At 48.0% G+C, this 23,328-nt stretch overlaps 2 protein-coding genes across 3 annotated transcripts in view; one reads left to right on the top strand and one right to left on the bottom strand.

Moving 5' to 3' along the window:
* The window catches only part of LOC135814518 (tRNA dimethylallyltransferase-like), a 19,672-nt gene extending 17,666 nt beyond the window's left edge, over window positions 1–2,006 (top strand). Inside the window, exon 12 of the mRNA XM_065327643.1 lies at window positions 1,570–2,006. Within this exon, the coding sequence (XP_065183715.1) occupies window positions 1,570–1,643 (74 nt within the window). The 3' untranslated portion in view covers window positions 1,644–2,006. The remainder of the gene's footprint in view (window positions 1–1,569) is intronic.
* LOC135814517 (trafficking protein particle complex subunit 12-like) lies at window positions 1,886–23,328 on the bottom strand. 2 transcript variants are annotated; one of them, XM_065327641.1, is made up of 19 exons: window positions 22,994–23,328; window positions 20,987–21,088; window positions 17,158–17,300; window positions 16,135–16,195; window positions 15,631–15,754; window positions 13,644–14,325; window positions 13,302–13,365; window positions 10,765–11,133; window positions 9,021–9,137; window positions 8,531–8,644; window positions 7,894–8,032; window positions 6,951–7,063; window positions 6,050–6,119; window positions 5,773–5,846; window positions 5,531–5,629; window positions 3,827–3,927; window positions 3,433–3,520; window positions 2,865–2,915; window positions 1,886–2,526 (listed from the first exon to the last, which is right to left on the bottom strand). In XM_065327641.1, the coding sequence occupies exons 1-19, from the start codon at window positions 23,210–23,212 to the stop codon at window positions 2,332–2,334; spliced, it is 2,925 nt and encodes a 974-aa protein (XP_065183713.1). In that variant the 5' UTR covers window positions 23,213–23,328; the 3' UTR covers window positions 1,886–2,331. The 2 variants fall into 2 exon arrangements, with proteins under 2 accessions (XP_065183713.1, XP_065183714.1); XM_065327642.1 differs by lacking the exons at window positions 20,987–21,088; window positions 22,994–23,328 and adding an exon at window positions 20,855–20,921.

Here is a 23,328-nt window from a genome sequence, read left to right as displayed (position 1 = left end):
TCACACAGGACGGTACGGGTTTAGACAGTACGATATTGACGTACCCGATTCCGGTCTTGAAGGATGTGCCTTCTAAGCTAACTTTGCCGTGTGATGGTGGACCATTCAGCTTGCCGAAACCGACAAAGATGCCGAAAGCGGGCCATCAGGCATTTCAACAGGGCAACCAAACACATGGAGCTGAGTGGAGCCCTCGTCGGGGAGATGCAGCTCCAACTGCACCTTGTATGCACATTTCCTTGCTGAAAACCGTCTCGCGCTGGGCTCTGCTTGAAAGCGTGACTTGGCACCAACCAGGTTTTCCATGCAGATCAATCTGCTTGACAGACTCTTTAACGTTTTAAAAATGCATTTCCAGACCGTTCTTGAAGTATAAACTTATGGTCAGAAGGCCAATCTTTCGATGATTTGAAAGAAAACATGGATGGAGCAGGAGCTCCAAAACTTACCATAGGCAGTTTTGTGGAGACCAATTCTCTTATCCGCAATTAGGCGCAATACCGCCACCACTATCACCACCATGACCACGGTCTTAGACACTGCTGCTATTCCAAAATTCCAACTCCAAACACGTTTTTGACTTGGTGCTTCATCAGGGAGTAAATGAAAATGAAGCTGGCTCATCGCGTACTTCGCAACTCAGCCTTGGCTTCTTCAGAAACGTGTGCCCAGTACTTGACCACAACAGCTGTCTCAGTGTGTTCAAACTTTTACAAAGGCTTCATTCGCCCAACTGAGTGCTCATCTTGTGCAGTCCTGACCAGAAAAATCCAACCTCATGAATGTATGGGCCACGCGGCCTAGCACCACACGCACCACCACTCTGCGTACTTCAGCGCGGCACTACTTTATTCATGAGATCAGATTTCGCTGGCCAGGATACTGCACATTATACAGGTCGTCCCTCGTTAATACATAATCTCTGGGACTTGACCAAATGTTGTATTACGGGGTTTATGTACTAAACGAAAGTGTACATACCGGTAACTTGCTTGTGTACCAGAATTTTTCACTTTTTTCAACTTTTCTGAGTGTTTCTTGCTACCATGAATAGGCACCGAGATATTCTTGATTCCCTCGATATAACATAAAAATTATGTTATAACGGTCAGAGTTAGCGAAGATTCTACAGTTTACATGATACATGCCCAGCCGCGCCTGTACAGTCACTCGGAAAAAACAGAGCTTTGTAGGTTGTGATGTGCGCTCTGATTTCTGAGCCAATTGCGTCCACAAGTAGAAACTAGAACACGATGTGCCTCCACTGGAAGGCCAAAAGACCAATAAATTATGTACTATTGAGGTAGGTGACATGCGGGTACGGAGAAATGTTATGTACTAACGGGGTTTATGTACTAACGAATTATGTACTAACCGACAAAATTTGTATGGAAGTGACCACGTTTCGTCCGGGACTTGAGATTTCTTATGTACTAACGGGGTTTATGTACACACCGGACTCGTATTAACGGGGGACGACCTGTAGTAGTAAAATATTTACTCCCTGTGCTGTCCTCACGCACATAATGTACATCGTGCATTGTATCACCTGTTCTCTGTCCTGTGCAGCTCATTTGACTTCACGAATGCACCGACGCCGGAAGAAGCGAACTGAAAAGCGTAGGGTGAAGGAATCTACTTAAAGTACACACTTCTTGTCTTCAACATCATCAGCAACAGAATTATTCTGCTGCTGCTGGGGAATTTCTAGACAAAGAAAATTGAAATCTAGGGGCACCCAGCAATTCAAACTCGTGAATATCACAACCGCAATTCAAACTCATGAACATTGCACATTGCAACAATTCTTGAGGTTGAATCATGTAATTTCCCCCCATGCTGCTATGCCCCTCCCTAGTTGTCACAACTCACTAAAACCATGCTATATTTTTTACAAATTTTCTATTTTGATACAAGCACGAAAATTGGCCCTTTCACTTTCTGTGTATGAAAGAAAATAATGATTTTTACAGAATTTTTAAAATCCTAGTGAATAAAATAACAAACCAATGTCCGGATCAGCTTTGTGTGATGTGTGCCGGGCACACATGTATGTGCATGCATGTTGTGTGTGTGCACGTGTGTGTGTATGTGTGTATGTGTGTGTGTGGTGTGTACCTGTGATATTTATGTGTTTCATGACTTAATTACACACATGCAGTATCCTCAAGTAAAAAACAAAACAAGCAACGATGGTAGCAGTAAAAGAGTAAACAAATAGATAATGATAGACAAACAACAATCCGAACAAAATTCACATGTCCTTGCACCCAATCTACAGCTAAATGGACAAAGGGGACAACTAGAACAAAGATGTCGAGCTAGACTGATCTACGTTGACAACTTGAGCGAATCGGCTGCAAACCCATCACCGCAGTGTTTGGCCACAAGGCGCAGCAATTTCAGCTTCTTGTCATTGGCACGCGAAGACTGCAACTCATACAGCGTACACAGGTTGCAGATTGAGGCCGATTGAAGATGGGTTGGTGGATCTTTCCAAACCAACTCCTCAAGTACTTGAACCGCCTAGAAAATCCATAGATACAGAGGACACACGCATGAATAATACTGGTTTTGTGAATTGCGAGTCTTGTTTACCAGATACAATGTAGGTAGCGTAAAACGAAATACAGCAGGGCGAATGTGGCAGCATTCTGGAGCATTAGAATTCAAATCGTGTGTGTGTCCTCAACTCAACTGTTGAAGTTGTGCCAAGACAATCATACTGAATGTACAAGTAGGCCACACCAGCCAATAGTTATGAAGAGAAAGCGCTATCAGTAGCGAGTTTCCGTTATGCATTCCGGCAGAGTGTGCTGTGACTGCTGTCTCAGAAATAAACCACACGGAAATCTGGTACTTACCTCAGTCAGCTTGCCTGTGTAGAGGAGACAGACGGCCATGTTGTTGATTGCCTTAACACAAGCACAATGAAAAAGAAGCGAGTGAGTTATACGAGTAAAAGAACGTACTGGTCCAATGCCTTCATTACATGCAGCAGCAAACTTTTAAAATTCAGATCTTTTTTTTAAACCTACCGACAGTGGGGATTGTATTCCAGTTGCACAGTCCAGCATTGGCGTTTGTTAGGGGAAAATGCACATAATAATGAACAACTCTGGTGTTTGCTCAACTGTCCAAGAATCCCAGAGGAGATTCAGTCGCTCAAAATATGAGCGACTCTTACGTGCACAGTGTGCAATGCTACAACAATAGGGAATAGTACAGTTGGACTTGGTGAAATCCAAGCACAAAGTGCAAAGCTGGCGAGCTGGACCAGTTCCGATTACATCATTGTGTTTGTACATGGGTGCATCCAGCCGCTTTTGTGCCACTTCCAGGGCGTCAATGGCAGTGCAAGGTGAGGGCGCCATATATGCACTCTAGGTCGGATATCACCGAGCACCACTGTACAATATGGTAGAAACATACCACAGGATTGAAGGACTCCACACGCAGCACTCCTTGGAAGTGACGGAAAGCATCTTGGTACTTGGCTGCAGTTACATCGTTAAATCCCCTGCAACATTTAACACACAAGACAAGAAAGGAATGAGGCAAAGAGAGAAACAGAGACAGACAGATAGAGAGAGCGAGACCGAGAGCATGATCCATACAAAAGAGACAATGTCCCTGAAGAGCAGTATTGAGAGCAGTATTGAGAGCAGTATTGAGAGCAGTATTGAGAGCAGTATTGAGAGCAGTATTGAGAGCAGTATTGAGAGCAGTATTGAGAGCAGTATTGATTATTGAGCTGAACCGGAACTCGGGCACAACTAATCAGGAAGGAAGACAACCGGGTGTGACGAGAACGTGTCTGGCTTACTTGTGCATTGCATGAAGTTTGCGGCACAGATCAGAGGATTTATCACCGGCCTTGCTTTCAGCGGCTTGGAACGCTTCCTGGGATGATCTCAGGTCGCCAAGCTGACAGATAATAAAATACACACAGACACACACGCACACACAGATGTACATGTATGAGTAGTTGCAAAGGGGTAGCTTAGGCAAATTGCTCGATGCACAGAGTGCAGCGCGTTTCAAACGAGAAACGAGGAAAGGGGGCCAGTTTGGATTTGTCAATCATCAGACAACTGATCCTAAAAGTTAGAAAACCTTTTGTGTATGTAATCATGCGCGAGACTTAACGCTGAATTGAGTAGACACAGCATTACCCTACATGGATAAAGGCTAATATAACGCAGACTTCATTGACGGTATGAGGGATAAGTAGAGCGTTGATGCTGAAGCTGCGACTGGCTACTAACTTGTTGCTCTAGGTTCGAAATGTCTTGGCATTTTGATACTACAGGTCCTACCTCGTTAGTAGATAATCTCTCGGCCATCGAAAAAATTATCTTATAACGAGACTTATCTTGTAGCAGGACTTGCAGCTAAAGGTGAAATAGGCACTACTTCGTACTTACCGGGGCTACCCTCGATACAACATAAATTATCGATGCTTCAACTCGTTATAAAATAATTGAAAATCTCCAACTCTTCCTTGGATGCAAAGAATCGTCCATATTCACGAATACATAGATTATTACGTTTCGTCTTTCTGCTTTATCCGACGTGTTGTGGCCTTGGTCCTGCGTGGTCAGTATTATCTTATACTGAAGGTTTGGCACTCCAGGGACCTGGGCAAAGGGTCGTTATAACGAATTTTATGTACTAACGGATTATGGTGTAACCGGACCTGTAAACAGTTGTATAGACCAAGTTTCGCCAGGGGATTTCAGATTTCTATTTACTAACGGGGTTTGTTCCGAATATGAACTGCGTGGCGGAATCACGCTTATGCTATTTCTAGTAGTTCTCACGACAACTCCCCCAAGCAGGGAGCAACAGCAATATACAAAAGGAAAGAAAGCGCCGCGCGTACGGCACATGCAGGGCCATATGCGCAACCTACAACAAATTAGCAGCAGCGCTGGTACAACAGAAATGTACGAACGCCGGAAACGTAAAGGTCATGAACCCATGCGACCCCCTGCCGGCATGGACAGGGTGGCTACAGCTATAAACGGACTCATATCGAGCCAAGAAAGATACGCGACAGATACAACTCAAGCATATAGAAACAAGAAATAATTAGTGCACTGCAAGTGCCAGCGTAATCTGGCATAATGGCAAATATTGCATAGTAGTGAAGGTGAGTCCTGAACAGGGTTTATGTACTAACCGGACTCGTTATAATGAGGGAGGACCTGTAGTTCACCTTTTGTTCAGGAACTTCATTACATACGAAATTTCAAACGTGGCACAACCTAGAGCGACACGTATATTGATATGGGAGTGGCGTCATGTGAAACTACAGGGCAAGTCCTCTGTACATGTAGCGTGCAAGCGGCTACGTTCCCATGGCTGCTCACATATCACTTGGTTGTCACTTGGTCAGGTGACATGGGAACAACGTCGGCCTGTGATCACAGTTTAAACTGTGGAGAACCCTGGCTACAGCAGACAATATTACATCACCTTGTCACAGCACACATTTTTTCGCTTGCGCCGGGAATAAACTACTTACTTGTAAGTAGATTCTGCCGATAAGACTGAGAAGCAGAGGCGCTGAGGACTCTTCCGTCTCCGCTATGGACAGGAACATCTGAATGGCAAGATCATAGTCCTGAGAAACAAACAAAACCAGACAACCAGACAACATACCCAATACGACACACAATTAGCTATACACAACACACAAGTGGAAGGCAACACCATGAAGTCAGCAAAGGTCACAGAAGTGCCAAGAGTGAAGACTATAGTCCGTACCTTGATGCTGAGCAAAGCATTGCCCATGGCGTATTTGACATCCAGCAGACGTCGCTCCCACAGATCAAGTGACACTGCAACACAGTACACAGCACATGTTACCAGATGACAAACAACAGACATACATCAGGGACTTGCAAATTCAAACACATGCACACGTGGCACTGTATACACACACTATAGTTCACAAGGGCAAGAAGTTGCCCAAAACACCTTGCACATAATAGAGGATTATGATGCCCACTACTATTGCGTACTGTACAAGCATACTGCATACCTCTGTGATCTGTATCATCAAGCTGCGCTTGTCCATCCTCAGAACGACCTGCATGCAGATTGTTCACAATCTGTATATCAAACAAACATACGCACATACACACACATGGGCACATACACACACATGGGCACATACACACACATACGCACATACACACACATGGGCACATACACACACATGGGCACATACACACAGTGTTACTTAGGCTGTGTTTACATGAGAAATTTCAACCCGGGTCGAGTTCAGCCCGGGTTGAAAGTCTGTACGATAGACAAAAGAGGTGAGCGTTTACATGAAGACAGTTGACCCGGGTCAAATACTGATATGCCGCCAAAAGTCCACTTCTACAGTCCTGTATGGTCACGTGAATCCGTTCGCGCGAAATTTGCATCTGCAGTGCTGTTCAAACCTGGCGCGAGATACGCACAGAAGTACGTTTGTACGATTTTCTTGACCCGGGTTGATTTCAACCCTCCCCTTGGGGGGAGGGTTGAAATCAACCCGGGGCGAAATTTCAACCCGGGTCAAGCGCAATGCGTCATGTAAACGCGCCATTCACTTTGTGCACATGGCGGGTTGAAATCTGACCCGGGTCGAACTCAACCCGGGTTGAAACGCTTCATGTAAACACAGCCTTAGTGCAGTATAGTAAAGATAATGAATGCGGGCACACACAATGTGGCAATCCTAACAACCAGCAGAATTGGCCAAGGATTGGATTCTAACACAGACCGACTGTACTTCTGCCTCCTCTGACTGCATGGAAACATCCATAGCTAATGAAGGACATTGACAATAGTGCCCAGAAACCAGTTACTAGCACCTGCCCGCCAGCTACAGATGGAAAATAATTCTAGCTTCAATGGAATGGCAAGGGAACACACTTTGTGCCCATGCTTACAATTTCAACATAGTCCTTCACGTATTGCAGGCGATCCACTGCCTCTGACGGCACTCCGGCATATTGCGGTACAATCGCCTGGAGTAGGCGCAGGCTGAAAGGAACCATAGATCCTAGCACACACAGAAGAAGAAGAAAAAAAAACAGGGAATTAGGAAAGGGGAAAGGTAGAGCAACAGCAAACAGACCAAGGATAACAAGGGAAACAAGCAGGACGAAGAAAACTCCTTACCATGGTATAATGGGAGATAGAGCTAGAGCAGATTAACTCTGAAAACAGCTAGGTTGAATGAAGGCTGCCAGCACACCAGCACCTATTTATTATGCTAGTAATCTGGCGCAAAGCAATCAACTGCCCTGCTAACCCATGTCCCCACCACCACCACCACCTCTCCAGGCTCTTGCACCTCCTGTGCAGAGCTTCACACTTACAGCCCGCCATTAGTCATACTGTCAACCTGCACAGTATGCCATTAGTCATACTGTCACCCTGTACAGTGTGCACACTGAAGTAGATGTGAGAGGTACCTGTAAGGTGTAAGGTGTGAACTGGCTGTAAGCTTCAATGTACAGTGTTGCTGATCAATGAAATCCAGTCGATACACTCATGTACGCGCCGGGCGTTGCGCAGCCCTAGACCTGCGAACACTGGACTTCGGAATGGCAAGAGGCGCAAACTTGAGTGCCGCGACTGGATTTCATCGAGCAGGACTGTACGCCCATACACTAGTATCCACCATGCATTCGTACCACATTTTGACACAGGCTGAGAGTGGCTAGGCTGGGAGCTGCATAGTCATAATAATTATTTCAACTCATTGAGTCACTCATGATTGCAGAGAGGCATGCATCACAAGCAGACAACCAGTAGATAGGGAGAAAAGGTACAGTGAAGAAGTAGACCTACTTGTAGAATGTACACGTAGCTAGGTTGCAGTCTTACCAGTACGGTTTGGGTAAGCATCTGGATAGTACTCAAAGTACATATCCGGTGCATCAAAGTTACCAAACGCTTTCAGCTCATTGTGTGCCACGGAGAACTGTCCCAGCTTCATGAGCAGTGCAACACGAGCTAGCCACATCTAAACACACGCACGCACACGCATCCAAAGACACACATGCACACGCACACGCACACATACGAGCAGAAACAGAACCAGAATGTATATGCACAGCACAGGAGACACCTGTACAAAGTCACAACACACAGGATTGCACTTCATCCCTACAGACAAATTCGCACACACAGCAAGGAACAGAAACTATCAACATCAACAATAACAACAGCACAATAACAACAGCAGCAGTAGCAGCAGCAGCAGCAGCAGCAGCAGCAACAGCAGCAGCAGCAGCAGCAGCAACAGCAGCAGCAGCAGCAGCAGCAGCAGCAGCAGCAGCAGCAACAGCAGCAGCAGCAGCAGCAACAGCAGCAGCAGCAGCAGCAGCAGCAGCAGCAGCAGCAGCAGCAACAGCAGCAGCAACAGCAGCAGCAGCAGCAGCAGCAACAGCAGCAGCAGCAGCAGCAGCAGCAGCAGCAGCAGCAGCAGCAGTAGCAGCAGCAGCAAAGCCTACACACCCACCTGTAACGTCTTGTGCGTGTGTAGAGCTGGCTGACCTCTCTGTCCAATACCTTGCCCGTGGGCAGTCAAGAACCGGGCAGTCAGTTCCAATGCAGCTCGATAGCAACCGCCCTTCTACAAAAGCACACAGATCCCATACAGCACACGGATCCCATGTAATCCCACTTAGTGTGACAATGTTGCACGGATAGTACACAGTATTTTATTAGCCAAGTGTTGACTGTAGCCATACTGTAGCCATACTGTAGCCATACTGCAGACTGGATTTAGTCATACTGTAGACAAACTCACACACACACACTCTCACACACACACACACACACACACACACACACACACACACACACACACACACGCACGCACACGCACACACACACACGCACACACGCACGCACGCACGCACGCACACACACACACACACACACACACCGCAGTAGCACTCATGACCACACAGCTTCAACAGGTAGATGGATAAGAAGGGCACACTAACCAGTAGCTTCTGCAGGCCAACTTGATCCATAGTGACGTTATCCACATTGAGTACATGACGATCTTTCGCTTCCGCTTCTAATCCATAGCGAGTGAGCAACTCACGCACTGGATCAGACTGTACACAATACCAACATACAGCAGAGCAACTCACGCACTGGATCAGACTGTACACAATACAACATACAGCAGAGCAACTCACGCACTGGATCAGACTGTAGACAATAGTACAACATACCCGCATGCACAGGTGCACGTACACATGCACACACGTGCGCGCATGCACAATACACACACACATACATACATACATACATACATACATACATACATACATACATACATACTCAGTAAGACTATGCCTGCAGCTGCAGAAAAAGTGCTCAACATCCAATTTCTTGGGGGAGCAATGACACATGTCAACAAACAATGGATCACTTGTAATATTTTGCTACTCCGAGTTTCATGCACCGTGTGCAATCATCAGGCAAACAATATTCAATGCAGACTGGTCAAAGCATAATGGGAATTTAAGGTGGATGCAGGCGGAAACAAGTGTAAGGCTTAGCGGGACCCCTGATACGTAATCAATGGGCTGACTTGCCGGCTGAGAAGTGTGTGAAGCTGAGTGCTAGATGACTTTAGCATAGTTGGGCAGTGCAATTTGCCAAGGCGCTAGCTGTTGGATGCCTGTACTACAGCAGAGCCAATTTGCAGTGTGTGTGTGTGTGGGGGGGGGGGGTGCTAGCTGTTGGATGCCTGTACTACAGCAGAGCCAATTCAGTCCGACAAGTTACAGTTAGGTGCCAAGGCGCTAGCTGTTGGATGCCTGTACTACAGCAGAGCCAATTTGCCAAGGCGCTATCTGTTGGATGCCTGTACTACAGCAGAGCCAATTAAGTCCGACGGGTTACAGTTAGGTGCAATGGCGGCACTTGCCTCTTTGGTGGTGTTAGGATTCAGGTGCTGGATGCCTGTACTACAGCAGAGCCAGTGAAGTCTGAGGGGTTACAGCTGGGTGCGATGGTTGCACTAGTCTTTCAGGTGTGAAAATTCAGGTGCGTGCTGGATGCCTGTACTACAGCAGAGCCAGTGCCACACCAGGACATGCCTTGCTTAGCAAAGCATACTGGATGCCTGTACTACAGCAGAGCCAGTATGCGCTATTTGGCTAAGTCACACCCGAATACTTGCTCAGCTGATATCTAGTGCTGTGCCGGCATTTGGCGATGAGGTCACACCTTGTGTTCAGGAGGGTTGCTTTGTCGGCCGTGATAATTTCTAGCTTCTCTGTTAGACAGAGGTTACAGCGCTTAGTTGTTGGGCTGTACGACTTGGCTCTGCGCTTGACGTTCCATGACACGTTGTACTCCTGACCCTGGTTTTTGAGCGACCAAACGTAGCTTGACAGCTCGGTGGAGTTGCGGTATTTTTCGTGCCGCATTGAGGTCTTGTGCGGTGCATGAAACTCGGAGTAGCAAAATATTACAAGTGATCCATTGTTTGTTGACATACATACATACATACATACATACATACATACATACATACATACATACATACGCATAAATACATACACGCATATAAACAGAATAGATAATACTAAGATATAGAGCTTGTTAGAGTGGAGACCATGCATTTTGTCCAGTTGAACGTTTAACATGTGGCACGTCAGAACTCAGAAACGATTCTCAAACTAGAGTATAGTCATACACACACCATGGCACGAGAGCACTGGCCCCTACCTGCGAGCCGTCTACCAGCAAACCTGGCATGGTGAGAAACGACTGGTCAACACGAGACAGCTGCGAGTTTGTGGCCATGTTAGCCAGTAGCTGCTGTGTTTGCGGACTGGCCAGCCATGACGTTCTGCGGCGCTCCACTGCAACTTGCTCCGTCATATTGTGATCCGAGTCGTGATCATAGAGTGGTGATATCGAACCAGCCAGTGTTGGTGAGGTCATTTGACTGCGGTTGACTAGATGTACACCCGTTGAATCGAAAGCAGCCGGTGGTAGCTCTGGCTGTTGTTTCTTGCGCCTGAACAGGCTACCGTCGGTACCAGTGGACGACGTGGACTTGATGCTCTCATTGGATGGAACGGCTGCAACATGCTGCATAACCAAACGTACATACATACACACACACATACACATACCATGTACAAACATTCCCATGCATGCCAGCACACACGGACGCATGCATGCATGCATGCACGCACGCACGCACACACACACACACACACACATGTGCACACACACACACACACACACATGTGCACACACACACACACGGTCAGGTAGAAAATTGGTGGTGGCGGGCCAGATAGATAAATTGATAATGTATTAAAAGAATAACTCCTTGGTTGAGCCTATCTTGGCACCGGTGATGCTACGAGTGCTACATGTAGTAGCAGAACAAACAGAATACAATGTACACTATACATGTGCTGTTCATCAGTACAATACTTCTGCACTCTGAAGTACCAAACAGTTACTATTGGTACATACTAGTACTCAACATGAACCTACCACTCTAGGGAAGAAATTGCCACTACATGTGAACTATGTATACCGGAGGATGCAGCCAGTGTGCTGACAGTGCTCAAAACCGCGGAGGCAGAGCGTAATACAGAACAATAAGGGCAATCAAGGATTGTTAGTCGCTACTTAAAGTTTCATCCTCTCGCAATCATCAGGCAACATGAGGATGCGGTGCCGACCATGCCGGTATATATATGCCAGGAGAGGGTGGGTCTTGTAGCGCTGTGTGAAAAGCTGTGTGAGAATGTGCGGGCTCTATAGGTTTCAGGGCTAGCGGTGTTATTTTAGGCAGGAGGCTATGTGCAGAGTGTGTGATTGTTGAAGGCAGGGGCTAACAGTGCCATGTTGGCGCAGAAAGTGTGGCTGGTGCGGGCAGGAGGTAGTGAGCAAGGTTTGTGGATGTTGTAAGCAGGAGGCTGTAGAGGTAATGTCAGAGCTAGCAGTGTGATATTAGCGCAGTTTACATGTATATGGCTGGTGTGGGCAGGGTGTTATGAGCAAGGTGTGTGAATGGTGTAGACAGGAGGCTGTGGAGACATATTTAGGTGACACTGTAGCATTTCAGGAGATACTTGTGTTCCCTTTGTACCAGAGAAAAGTACCACATCCTGAACACGCTAGGGTCACCGTGAGAAAAGTACCACATCCTGAACACGCTAGGGTCACCGTCCAGCATCAACAAGCGCTCGGAAATGGTGTCCAAGTGCCGACACAAGAACAAGTATCTCCTGAAATGTTACAGTGTCACCTATATGTCTCCACAGCCTCATGTCTACACCATTCACACACCTTGCTCATAACACCCTGCCCACACCAGCCATATACATGTAAACTGCGCTAATATCACACTGCTAGCTCTGACATTACCTCTACAGCCTTCTGCCTACAACATCCACATACCTTGCTCACTACCTAATGGCCACACCATCCACACTTTCTGCGCCAACATTGCACTGTTAGCCCCTGCCTTCAACAATCACACACTATGCACACAGCCTCCTGCCTAAAATAACACCGCTAGCCCCCACATTCTCACACAGCTTTTCATACAGCGCTACAAGACCCACCCTCTCCTGGTATATGTACCGGCATGGTCGGCACCCCATCCTCATGTTGCCTGATGATTGCGAGAGCATGAAACTTGAAGTAGCAGCAAACAAGCCTTGATTGTCCTTGTTGTTCTGTGAACTTCAACTATGCATACTACATCCAACAACAGTCAACCAACACTCGGCAACAGCACGGCACAACAGCACGGCATAACAGCACGGCATAACAGCACGGCATAACAGCACGGCACAACAGCACGGCACAACAGCACGGCACAACAGCACGGCACAACAGCACGGCAGAACAGCACGGCATAACAGCACGGCACAACAGCACGGCACAACAGCACGGCACAACAGCACGGCACAACAGCACGGCACAACAGCACAGCAGAACAGCACGGCACAACAGCACGGCATAACAGCACGGCACAACAGCACGGCACAACAGCACGGCACAACAGCACGGCACAACAGCACGGCATAACAGCACGGCACAACAGCACGGCACAACAGCACGGCAAAACAGCACGGCACAACTCCCTATACTATTTTAAAGCACCCATGCTTGCACGACAGTAAAAACAAACAGAGTGCACAGAGTGAAAACAAACAGAGTGCACAGAGTGCACAGAGTGCACAGAGTGCAACTGAACAGTGTTCCAAGCTGTACACGAATATCGCACGTACTGCGTCTGACGAAGTCACCGGGGATACAGCACTTTGCTGCTGCGTGGAAGATGATGGCGTTGAGCTGAGCAAGAACAGAATACAGAGGAGGTATACTGGAATGTAGCACTACCCTATACATGTACACTACTCTATACCTTGCCCCCCCCCCCCCCCCCCCCTAACCACACACACACGTACACTAATGTACAACAGCATCCCTGTGTCCTTTGAAACAGAGGCCGACTCTCTTGCACCGGTAAAGTGCCGCACAATGCAAGTACAAATGCCTACACCAGCAGTATACTCAGTATACTGGACATGTGCAATCACGATGATGCCATGTCGTCCATACGTCCATACCTGCCCTGTGTGCGAATAAGAGCTGGCGAGTGACTTGGAGCGGGGCTGATTCGCGGTGCTGGCGTGTCATGTCTTGAGAGAGATGGCGTTGACGAGGGTGTGTTCAAGCCGACTTCATCCATGGGCGCAGCACTAAGACTAGCCGTAACATCCGCCTCGCGCAGTGCTGCGCTGGCTTCCGGGTCAGCACTCACATCAGCCGGCTTGATTTCAACTGGATCTGTTTCAGGGGAAGGTGTCCTTGCTTCATCCACTACCAGTGGTATTTTGGCACTGGACATTTCCTCCGAGATACCAACGTCCATCACGGCATTGCCAGACACACCCGCAGATGGAGGTTGATCCAGGAGGGCGCCTTGGCTTAGGAAACTTGCGTCCTTGATATCTATACTCTCCATGGTGGCATTGACGTCGTGAAGCTGGCTACTGGTGCTACCAATGCCTCGGGTGTTCAGCGTACTCCCTGCTGCCACTGCTGCTACGTTGTCCGCAAGTGTACCTTGCTGTTCACTGGCCTTCTCTACTGCGTCTTCAGTTTCTGCTGGCAGCTCGTCACCACCACTGGCAGCCAGGGTGAGTGCTGGTGTGGCAGTGCCCTCCTCTGCATTGAGTGTAGTCTCTTCTATACTGGAGCTGGTTGACTTCGTCGTGTTGCCGGTATTGGTGGTTGACCGTTGTGGTGCTGCACAAGTGCATACACATAATACAGAAAGCAGCACAAGAGAGACAGTGGAAACTGGTGTTAGTATCTTGAAAAAAGCCAGACTCTATTTGTACAGAGGCAGTGTTCAAGAAAACCAGAGTGTGTAGCTTCCAGATGGGTATCTGTTATGGCAAATTTCCTGGATCACTGACCAGGGTTACCACAGATAAGCAATGGGAAGTGGCGTAGTGCGTACAACTGAGCTTCAGCTATGTAGCAGAATACCTATTTGAATCTTGCTAGCGAGCACTGCATCATAAAAATGGCCTCATCCAGAATTTTCTACAACAGCAACCCATTCGAGCTGCACACTCTTGCGAGTAGAGTCTGAGCGCTAGTGCCTAGGAACAATGGCTTGGTGCAATGTAGAGCAGAGCCATTACATGAATGCTCTTAACCCTTTACCATCTAACCAAAATTCCCCAGCAGTCCCAAATGCATTAATTCTGACCTTATTTTGAGAATATCTTCGGCTCTAATCAACCAATTTTCACAATCTTGGGCATTCTGGAAAGCTCTCCACGAGCTGCGTACATTGAGCTCCAACAGGACACTACCGAGATCACATATCCAGCGCCAGGGAGCTTCAAATACACCCCATCGTTGGATACACGAGGAAATTCTCTCCTCGCCAGCCATTTCACGCTCCTTCATCGTAAACATTCCTATTTTTTGCTTGAGTTTCTTTTCATGCTGCCCGTGCGCTCAAAGCATGCCAAAATGACTCAGCATGTCAGGAGAGGGAAATTCCCCGCTCAAGGTCAGTCACTCGGAAAGAAATTCTACTTTTGCCGTGGCTGAAATGTCGAGCGTAATATCTTTGGAATGCGACATCGCAGCTCTTCACCGATCGATGCAATGGAAAGCTGGAAAGCTGGACAGCTGGAAAGCTGGGCTCTTTGGCTTCTTCCTAGATACTTTTAATTCCGCCAGGAATCGATCGAGTTACGAATGTTTTAGTGTATGCATGTCCATCGATCTCTAGAGACCGATTCAAGTAGGCACGGATGGTAAAGGGTTAACGATACATCTCGGAGCACAGGAGTACATGTATTGGCATAATACAGTTTTACAGTCATCGTCTACTTATGCCAAGCCATCTGTATTGGGAGGTAGGCATAAATATGTTTGGTGCAAGTAAGGTACCATGAAACACGCGACACACCCACATCCACACATGCACGCACGCACACACACACGCCACACACGTACACGCACACACACACACACACACACACACACACACACACACACACACACACACACACACACACACACACTCACCAGGACTGGCCGTTCGAAGCGTAGGGTGTCCATCGGAGGCCAGCCGGGTTGCCTTCATACGGGACCGCCAGTTCAGGATGGATTCCAGCAGCTCAGGCTTACGTCGCATCCACATCTCAAACTCCTACAGACAGGCCCACACAGATGAACAGAGCAATTGGCCTTGACAATACTGTGTAGGCAAACTGAGAAAACACTCCTCAAGTATGACTCAGAGAGTGAGCTGAAGAGCACAAGGAAACACCACTAAAAGTCATCAGGTATGGATCATCACACCAAGTATACTGCTAGTGCTGTTGTTTCTCATTCTGAATTAGGCTAGAGCGTGTTCTGGTGGGTGTGGGGTGTGGGGGGGTGAGAGAGAGAGAGAGAGAGAGAGAGAGAGGGGGGGGGGGGGGGATAGGGATAGGGAGAGCGAGAGACAGAGGGAGAGACAGAGAGACAGAGGAGCATGACAGTGTTGAACATGTACGTAATACAAGAATATAGTTTCAAAGTACTTACATTGGAAAGCAGTTTTCCATTGCCAGTGAGGTCACATGTTGTGAAGGCTTCATCCACAGTGCTGTGCACAAGCAACACACCGCCCAGTTAGGGCCGGGATCCACTGCGGCTCCGCTGCTCGTCTTTCGCGGCTTGAAACGTCATCATTACCATAGTGACCGCGGCTCGAGCTGGAGCAGCGAGTCCGCGGCTCACCGCGAGCTTTTGCTACGATTCTTGACCAAAAACTGCGAGCCGTGGTCGCGGCTCGACCTGTTTCCCGTACTTTGCATTGTTTTGTACGCCAGCATTTTAAAATTCAAATTTTAATTTGTTGCGCAGGCCAGAACACGAGGATTTTTTTGATTTCGCGCGCGCGCGCACGCGCGCACGCGCGCAGGCAGGTGAAACGTCATCAAAAAGTGTGGAGCACGACCGCGGTACCGCGAATGGCGAGTGTCAGTGGAACCGCCCTGCTCCGCTGCATGCAGCCAAGTGTCGCGGAGCAGCGGAGCCGCAGTGGAACCCGGCCCTAAGGGAATACACATTACCACAGACACTGACAGCAGTAGCAGCAGCAGCAGAAGAAGCTCCTAGCAATTGAGCACTGTACCAGTCACGACAACTAACTAACTTCTAAAACCATAGATCTTCCCCTGGAGAGAAGTAGTCTACAGCTGGCTGGTGGTCAGGCAAGCATGGTTATCTCCTCATGTCAACAGGAATTACAAGCACCAGCCAGCAGTCAGCTTCAGAAACTACGTCTAAAGTACTTCCGAAAAGCAGCCACAGTGTCAAGAACAGCCGACTGAGCTAGTATCGGTTTACCAAATCACCGAAATAAGCACTTCTCAGACTTTATCGCAGGACCAATTAATTGCCAGGCAATTTGGCATATCTTTCAGAGTGCGCAATACTGGAGTAGTGGTACAATATGTGCATTAGTATTCACTTCAACTTCTACAAGTTCTACTCTAGGTAGCAGTACACTTGTGTTCTACTCTAGGTAGCAGTACACTTGCAGTACACTTGTGACAGTCTTACCGCTTAACAGTTTCACTGAGTGTCTCTCCCTCCAGTACAGCGTTGGCACGTGGAGACAACGCCTTCACAATGGTCAGCGCAGACTCAAGCGTGGCGTGCAGCATGAACTGCAGCTCGTCACGGCTCACTCCCTCATCACCAGCCTACACACACACACACACACACACACACACACACACATGCATCCAAATATATGCACATGTACAACAGTACAACAGTATAGTGTATAGTGTGTATACAGCCGTGAGTGTGTATATTACAGCCGTGAGTGTGTATATTACAGCCGTGAGTGTGTATATTACAGCCGTGTGTATATTACAGCCGTGAGTGTGTATATTACAGCCGTGAGTGTGTATATTACAGCCGTGTGTATATTACAGCCGTGAGTGTGTATATTACAGCTGTGAGTGTGTATATTACAGCCGTGAGTGTGTATATTACAGCCGTGAGTGTGTATATTACAGCCGTGTGTATATTACAGCCGTGAGTGTGTATATTACAGCCGTGAGTGTGTATATTACAGCCGTGAGTGTGTATATTACAGCCGTGAGTGTGTATATTACAGCCGTGAGTGTGTATATTACAGCCGTGTGTATATTACAGCCGTGAGTGTGTATATTACAGCCTTGACAAGCAGCCAGGCGTCAGACCCATTGGGATCGGCGAGGTCGTTCGAAGGATAGTTGGAAAAGCCATTCTCTACATCACCGGGCCTGCAGTTGAAGCCGCGACCGGTTGCCTTGACAAGCAGCCAGGCGTCAGACCCATTGGGATCGGCGAGGTCGTTCGAAGGATAGTTGGAAAAGCCATTCTCTACATCACCGGGCCTGCAGTTGAAGCCGCGACCGGTTGCACCCAGCTGTGCGCAGGCCAGGAAGGAGGCATCGAAGCAGCCATACACGCCATGCGCACTGCCTTCGCCGACGAGGCAACAGAGGGTGCCTTGTTTGCCGACGCTTCCAATGCATTTAATCGCATCAACCGGGACGTATGCCTGCGCAATGTCCAATGCCTGTGTCCTGAGCTGGCGACAACTCTTGTCAACACATACCGAAGCCCTGCCCAGCTATTTGTGGATGGCGAGACAGTGTGGTCTTGTGAGGGCACCACCCAAGGGGACCCGCTCGCCATGGCCATGTATGCTATCGCCACAATCCCCCTCATTGAAGAATGCCGTAGCAGTGGAGCCACCCAGAGTTGGTACGCCGATGACGCTACAGCAGCGTCAACACTGCTGCCACTTCGCCACTGGTGGGACATCCTATCGCAGCGCGGTGAGGCCTATGGATACTTCCTCAACCCGGAGAAATCCGTACTACTAGTGAAGCCTGCACATCTCGAGCGTGCCACTGAATTGTTCGCTGACACACGTATCCAAGTCCGCTCAGATGGGTACCGACATCTAGGTGCAGCACTCGGCACCCCGGAATTTGTAGCGGCTTATGTCACGGGCAAGGTGAACACATGGTGCAAGGAGGTTGACAAGCTGTCTACATTTGCCCACTCCCAGCCGCATGCAGCGTATTCCACCTTTACGCACGGTCTACGGCATCGCTGGGCATTTGTTGCCAGGACAGTACCCAACACAGCTACCCTGCTGGAGCCCTTGGAGCAGGCGGTTGTACACCTGCTACTCCCAGCCCTCCTCGGTCGCCCCTCTCCAGGCTCTGCCGAACGGAAGATCCTGGCTCTACCATGTCGCTTGGGTGGCCTGGGACTAATCATCGTCTCTTCGTTAGCAGAACAGTTCCATTCATCCTGCCACATCACCCAAACGCTGGTTGAGGGAATCCTCTCTGGCATGTCCTACCTGCCCGACGTCACGCAGCTTACGCTGCACAGGAAGTCCGAAGTCCGCAGCCGACAGCGGAATAAGGAGTCAACCATCGCCAAGGATGTCGTCTCAGCCGCTTCACAGGAATTGCAGCGTTGTGTGGAGCTTGCTTCGCTGAAGGGGGCCTCCAATTGGCTCACGTGCCGACCACTGAAAGTCCACGGCTTTTCCCTCAGCAAGGCTGGCTTTCGCGACGCCATCCATGTTCGCTATGGCTGGGTCCCCCCAATGCTGCCGTCCGCCTGCGTCTGTGGTCAGGCATTCAGCACCGCGCATGCCCTGTCGTGCCCTATTGGAGGGTATCCGTCACTCCGGCATAACGAGCTGCGAGACATCACCGCCTCACTGCTTTCACGCGTCGCACATGACGTAAGTGTGGAGCCGTCTCTCCAGCCACTTTCCGGGGAACGGATGAGGTATCGTACTGCAATCAGCGAGGATGGCGCCCGCCTAGATGTTGCTGCCAGCGGGGTGTGGGGCGGCCGTTTCGAGAGGACATTCTTTGATGTCCGGGTATTTAACCCTTTTGTCCGATCGAACACCGCTCCCTCCCTCAACAGCACGTTCACTAAGCACGAGAAGGAGAAACGGCGACACTATGAAGAGCGTGTTAGGGAAGTAGAGAAGGCATCGTTCGTCCCCTTGGTGTTTTGTGCCTCCGGTGGTCAAGGCAAGGCTGCCTCTGCTTTCCTCAAGCGCATTGCATCAATGCTGGCCGAGAAGCGGAAGGAACCGTTCTCCATGGTGATGGCTCACCTCCGTTGCCGCCTAGGGTTTGCCCTCATCAGATCGGCGATTGCAAGCTTAAGAGGTCATCGATCCAGGCGAGCACCTTTGGATCAGCAGCTGGAGTGCCCCTCTGCTCTAGTGAATGCTGAGTGTCGTCTGGGTTAACCCTCAACTCTTGTTATATGGCTGTATTGTTTTCGCTATTAGTTAGTTTTCTTTGTTATGATTTCTTTTTTTCTTTTTCTTTTTACCAGGCGTGGGCCATCCCCTGAATTCATAGGTGCCAAACATTTTTTTTCTTTAGTTTTCTTTGTTATGATTTCTTTTTTTCTTTTTCTTTTTACCAGGCGTGGGCCATCCCCTGAATTCATAGGTGCCAGACATTCTTTTTTCTTTCTTTTTCTTTTTACCAGGCGTGGGCCATCCCCTAAATTCATAGGTGCCAACTCTTTAAAAAAAAGTACAAAGAGTACGTATATTACAGCCGTGAGTGTGTATATTACAGCCGTGAGTGTGTATATTACAGCCGTGAGTGTGTATATTACAGTAACGTTAAATGCTCAAATGGCCATAACTGATGCTATGCATAATCATATGCAAAAAGAAAGCCATGCAGACAGTGGGAACATTGGAACACTGGCACAATAGTTACATAGCCATGGTCTTTATAGACCTGTACCACCACATACTCACAAACACTCAGACACACACATGCAGACACACACACACACACACACATGCAGACACACACACACACACACATGCAGACACACACATGCAGACACACACACACACACACACACACACACACACACACACACACACACCACAGACCTTAGACCTGCCCATCGCGGAAGCGATGATAGCGAACAGTTATGTTAGACATAGCAACTTGTGCAGGGATTACACCATTCAACAGCTTCCAAGGCTGATGAATAGACCGCTTCTGGCCAGTGAATCCCTATTTTTCATTTTTTTTTCACACACACACCAGGAGAATGTGACTAGCCCAAGTTACAGTTACAAGTTACAGAAGCAATATTGAATGAATACGTGCACTGCAAGTCTACAGCACGACATGCATACTGCACCAGCACCAGCACACCACTACGTCAAGACAGAGTGACAACTTACCAGGTTGAACATATTGAACAAGAGCTCACAGAGTGACAACTTACCAGGTTGAACATATTGAACAAGAGCTCACAGAGTGACAACTTACCAGGTTGAACATATTGAACAAGAGCTCACAGAGTGACAACTTACCAGGTTGAACATATTGAACAAGAGCTCACACTTGTCACTAGTCGTGCCATGCAGGCACACAGCTAAGCCACGGGCAAACTCCTCAAATGAAACTACACCATTCTGAGGAACAAGCAAGACACACAAAGAGAACAAAGCAAGGTTGAGAGCAGGAACACGACAGCACTGATATTGGCAGCTGAATTTTTTACTCATTTCATTGTCAACAATTTAGGAGAATCATCTTCTTGGAGGCAAAACGTCATGAGACTAATGGATAACACACGTTAAAGGCTCTTTCCATTCAACATTTCAAAATGTCCACAAGCACGTTCATTGCCTTCACTTCAGGTGAGCAGTAGGTAAATTAGCAATAACAAAACACAGAATAAGGAGTGAGTGATGATTCTCACGCACATGAAAACAAAACAAATCCTACAGTCGTGCATTAGTGCATTAGTGCTGTACGTGTGAAGACATGTGATCAGCATGGCATGCATTGTGATAGGTTAGAACACATAATCAACATAGAACATACGAGGATGTGGGAAATAGCAGACACTAAGCAGTATGCACACCATACAACACTAATACACTAGCACAAGTCACACGGGATTTTCTTTTTACAATGCAACACAATATTGTGGAAAGTACACAACATTAAGAGACGAGATCAAGAGGAAAGCTTTACAACAATAATACATGTAGTAATAATAAAACATAGCCTGTAAAATGTAAAGAATTACACGTGATACATGTAGCAGTGAGTTTCACACAGCTCTTGCATGCCATATCACTTTCAGGTGGTATGGATCTGCTTGCTCAGTCGTGCGCACAGCACGCCTCAGACAATGGGCAGGTCATCGCGCAAGGGAACAATGGTAAACTATGCAGCAATAGTAGTTTGTGCTGGGATTGCACCATTCTGCAATATGCTCTGTGGATAGACAGTGAGGCTGGGTACCCGAGAACCTGCTCGCGAAATATCCGACCCGACAAGTAAAGGCTGGCACTCGATAAGGGATAAGGCGCGACAGCGAATGTGCGTACAGTCAGACCTCGCTTAACCGCACACATCCACTTTCCACAAAATATCCGGATAGGCAAGGGAACCGGATAATCGAACACAGATACTGTATGTATGCATGTCAGATGCTGTAAATCGGTAACCAACGATTTTCTTCCGGATAGCGAGGGATCCGGATAAGAGAGGACCGGATAAGCGAGGTCTGACTGTATTTCCTGTCCAGCAGAGGCCTGCATGCGAATGTGCGTGCACTTGAGGGTTCATAAAATCCTGTGTTAGCCCCCTCAATCCTTGTTCATCCTTGGTTGAACAAGGACGAATAGGTAGTTTTTGTTTGTTTGTTTTCCTTTACTTCGAGTACTTTCTATTCTCTACTTCTTTATGATCTCTCAGCCGTGGTTGGTTTTCACCTGCTCCTCTTTGATTGGCAACTACATGCCATGGGATAAGGAATAAATAAATACCGCATTTTCTGGAATGTAAGCCACACGCTAACACTCGTAATTCCCCCAAAACTAATAACTAATTAAGTCTCTGTGCGGCCTATACTGAGATGGTCATGAATGGAGACATACATGTACATGGCAGATGTCTGTATCTCGTGACAAAAAAATCTGGGTGTAGCTTACTCCAGAAAATACGGTAAAAAAAGAAGGCGCCACAGATTCTAGCACATGCTAGTACTAAACTGTAGCTAATGCTGCAAGAGTCATGGTGTTTGCAGGTGCTGTGTCCACTGCCTGGTGCGGCTCAAGTTGTGCACGGCCAGAGTAGAGGACGCATGCACCAACGGCGCTGCAGATAAGATGCTTGACATGTGCTCAACTGTTGTGGCTCATCCCAAGCTTAGTAACGTCCACTATTTCAAAGTATGGTGTGGCACATTGAATACTACCAGCAGCAATCGTGATGTTCATGCACATCTGGGTGTGGTAACTTTCAATTACGTACATGACGTTTCTCATATCAAGAAATTATTAATCGTGAAGAGCTTAATTCACCTTTTCGGTATCGAACGCCTCGAAGAGCCGGTCCCCAAGGATAACAGGTACTTGGAAATGACGGGAAAATGCAGCACGATCCAGCAGCACGCCACGCTTGCCTTTGCTCTCTGAGTACAATTCGTTGAATTGATGGCCAATCACAGCCAGACGTACAGCACCGAGTTCTCGAAGCTCAACGCACTCCTCCTCATCCTCCTTTGACAAACCCTGCCCCATGATTGGTCAGGTTCGCATTGACTCCTCCAAGAACCAATAGACGGAATATAATAATAGTCCTGAGAGAAAGAAACGAAAGTCCTGAAAGTCTCCCATTCAGTGACACCTCAGAACCA

Source organism: Sycon ciliatum, chromosome 4 (genome assembly GCF_964019385.1).
Source record: "Sycon ciliatum chromosome 4, ocSycCili1.1, whole genome shotgun sequence".
Lineage (NCBI taxonomy): Eukaryota > Metazoa > Porifera > Calcarea > Leucosolenida > Sycettidae > Sycon > Sycon ciliatum.
The sequence above is the reverse complement of the archived record's forward strand: the minus strand, read 5'-3'. Positions and strand labels throughout refer to the sequence as shown.

Excerpts from the sequence above, each read along its gene's own strand:
- LOC135814517 (XM_065327641.1), bottom strand. The coding sequence starts at position 23,212 with ATGGGGCAGGGTTTGTCAAAGGAGGATGAGGAGGAGTGCGTTGAGCTT. Across the intron at positions 17,301-20,986 it reads TGTTCAATATGTTCAACCTG|GCTGGTGATGAGGGAGTGAG; the intron begins GTAAGTTGTCAC and ends GTGTGTGTGTAG. Across the intron at positions 6,120-6,950 it reads TGAAGGACTATGTTGAAATT|ATTGTGAACAATCTGCATGC; the intron begins GTAAGCATGGGC and ends TTTGATATACAG.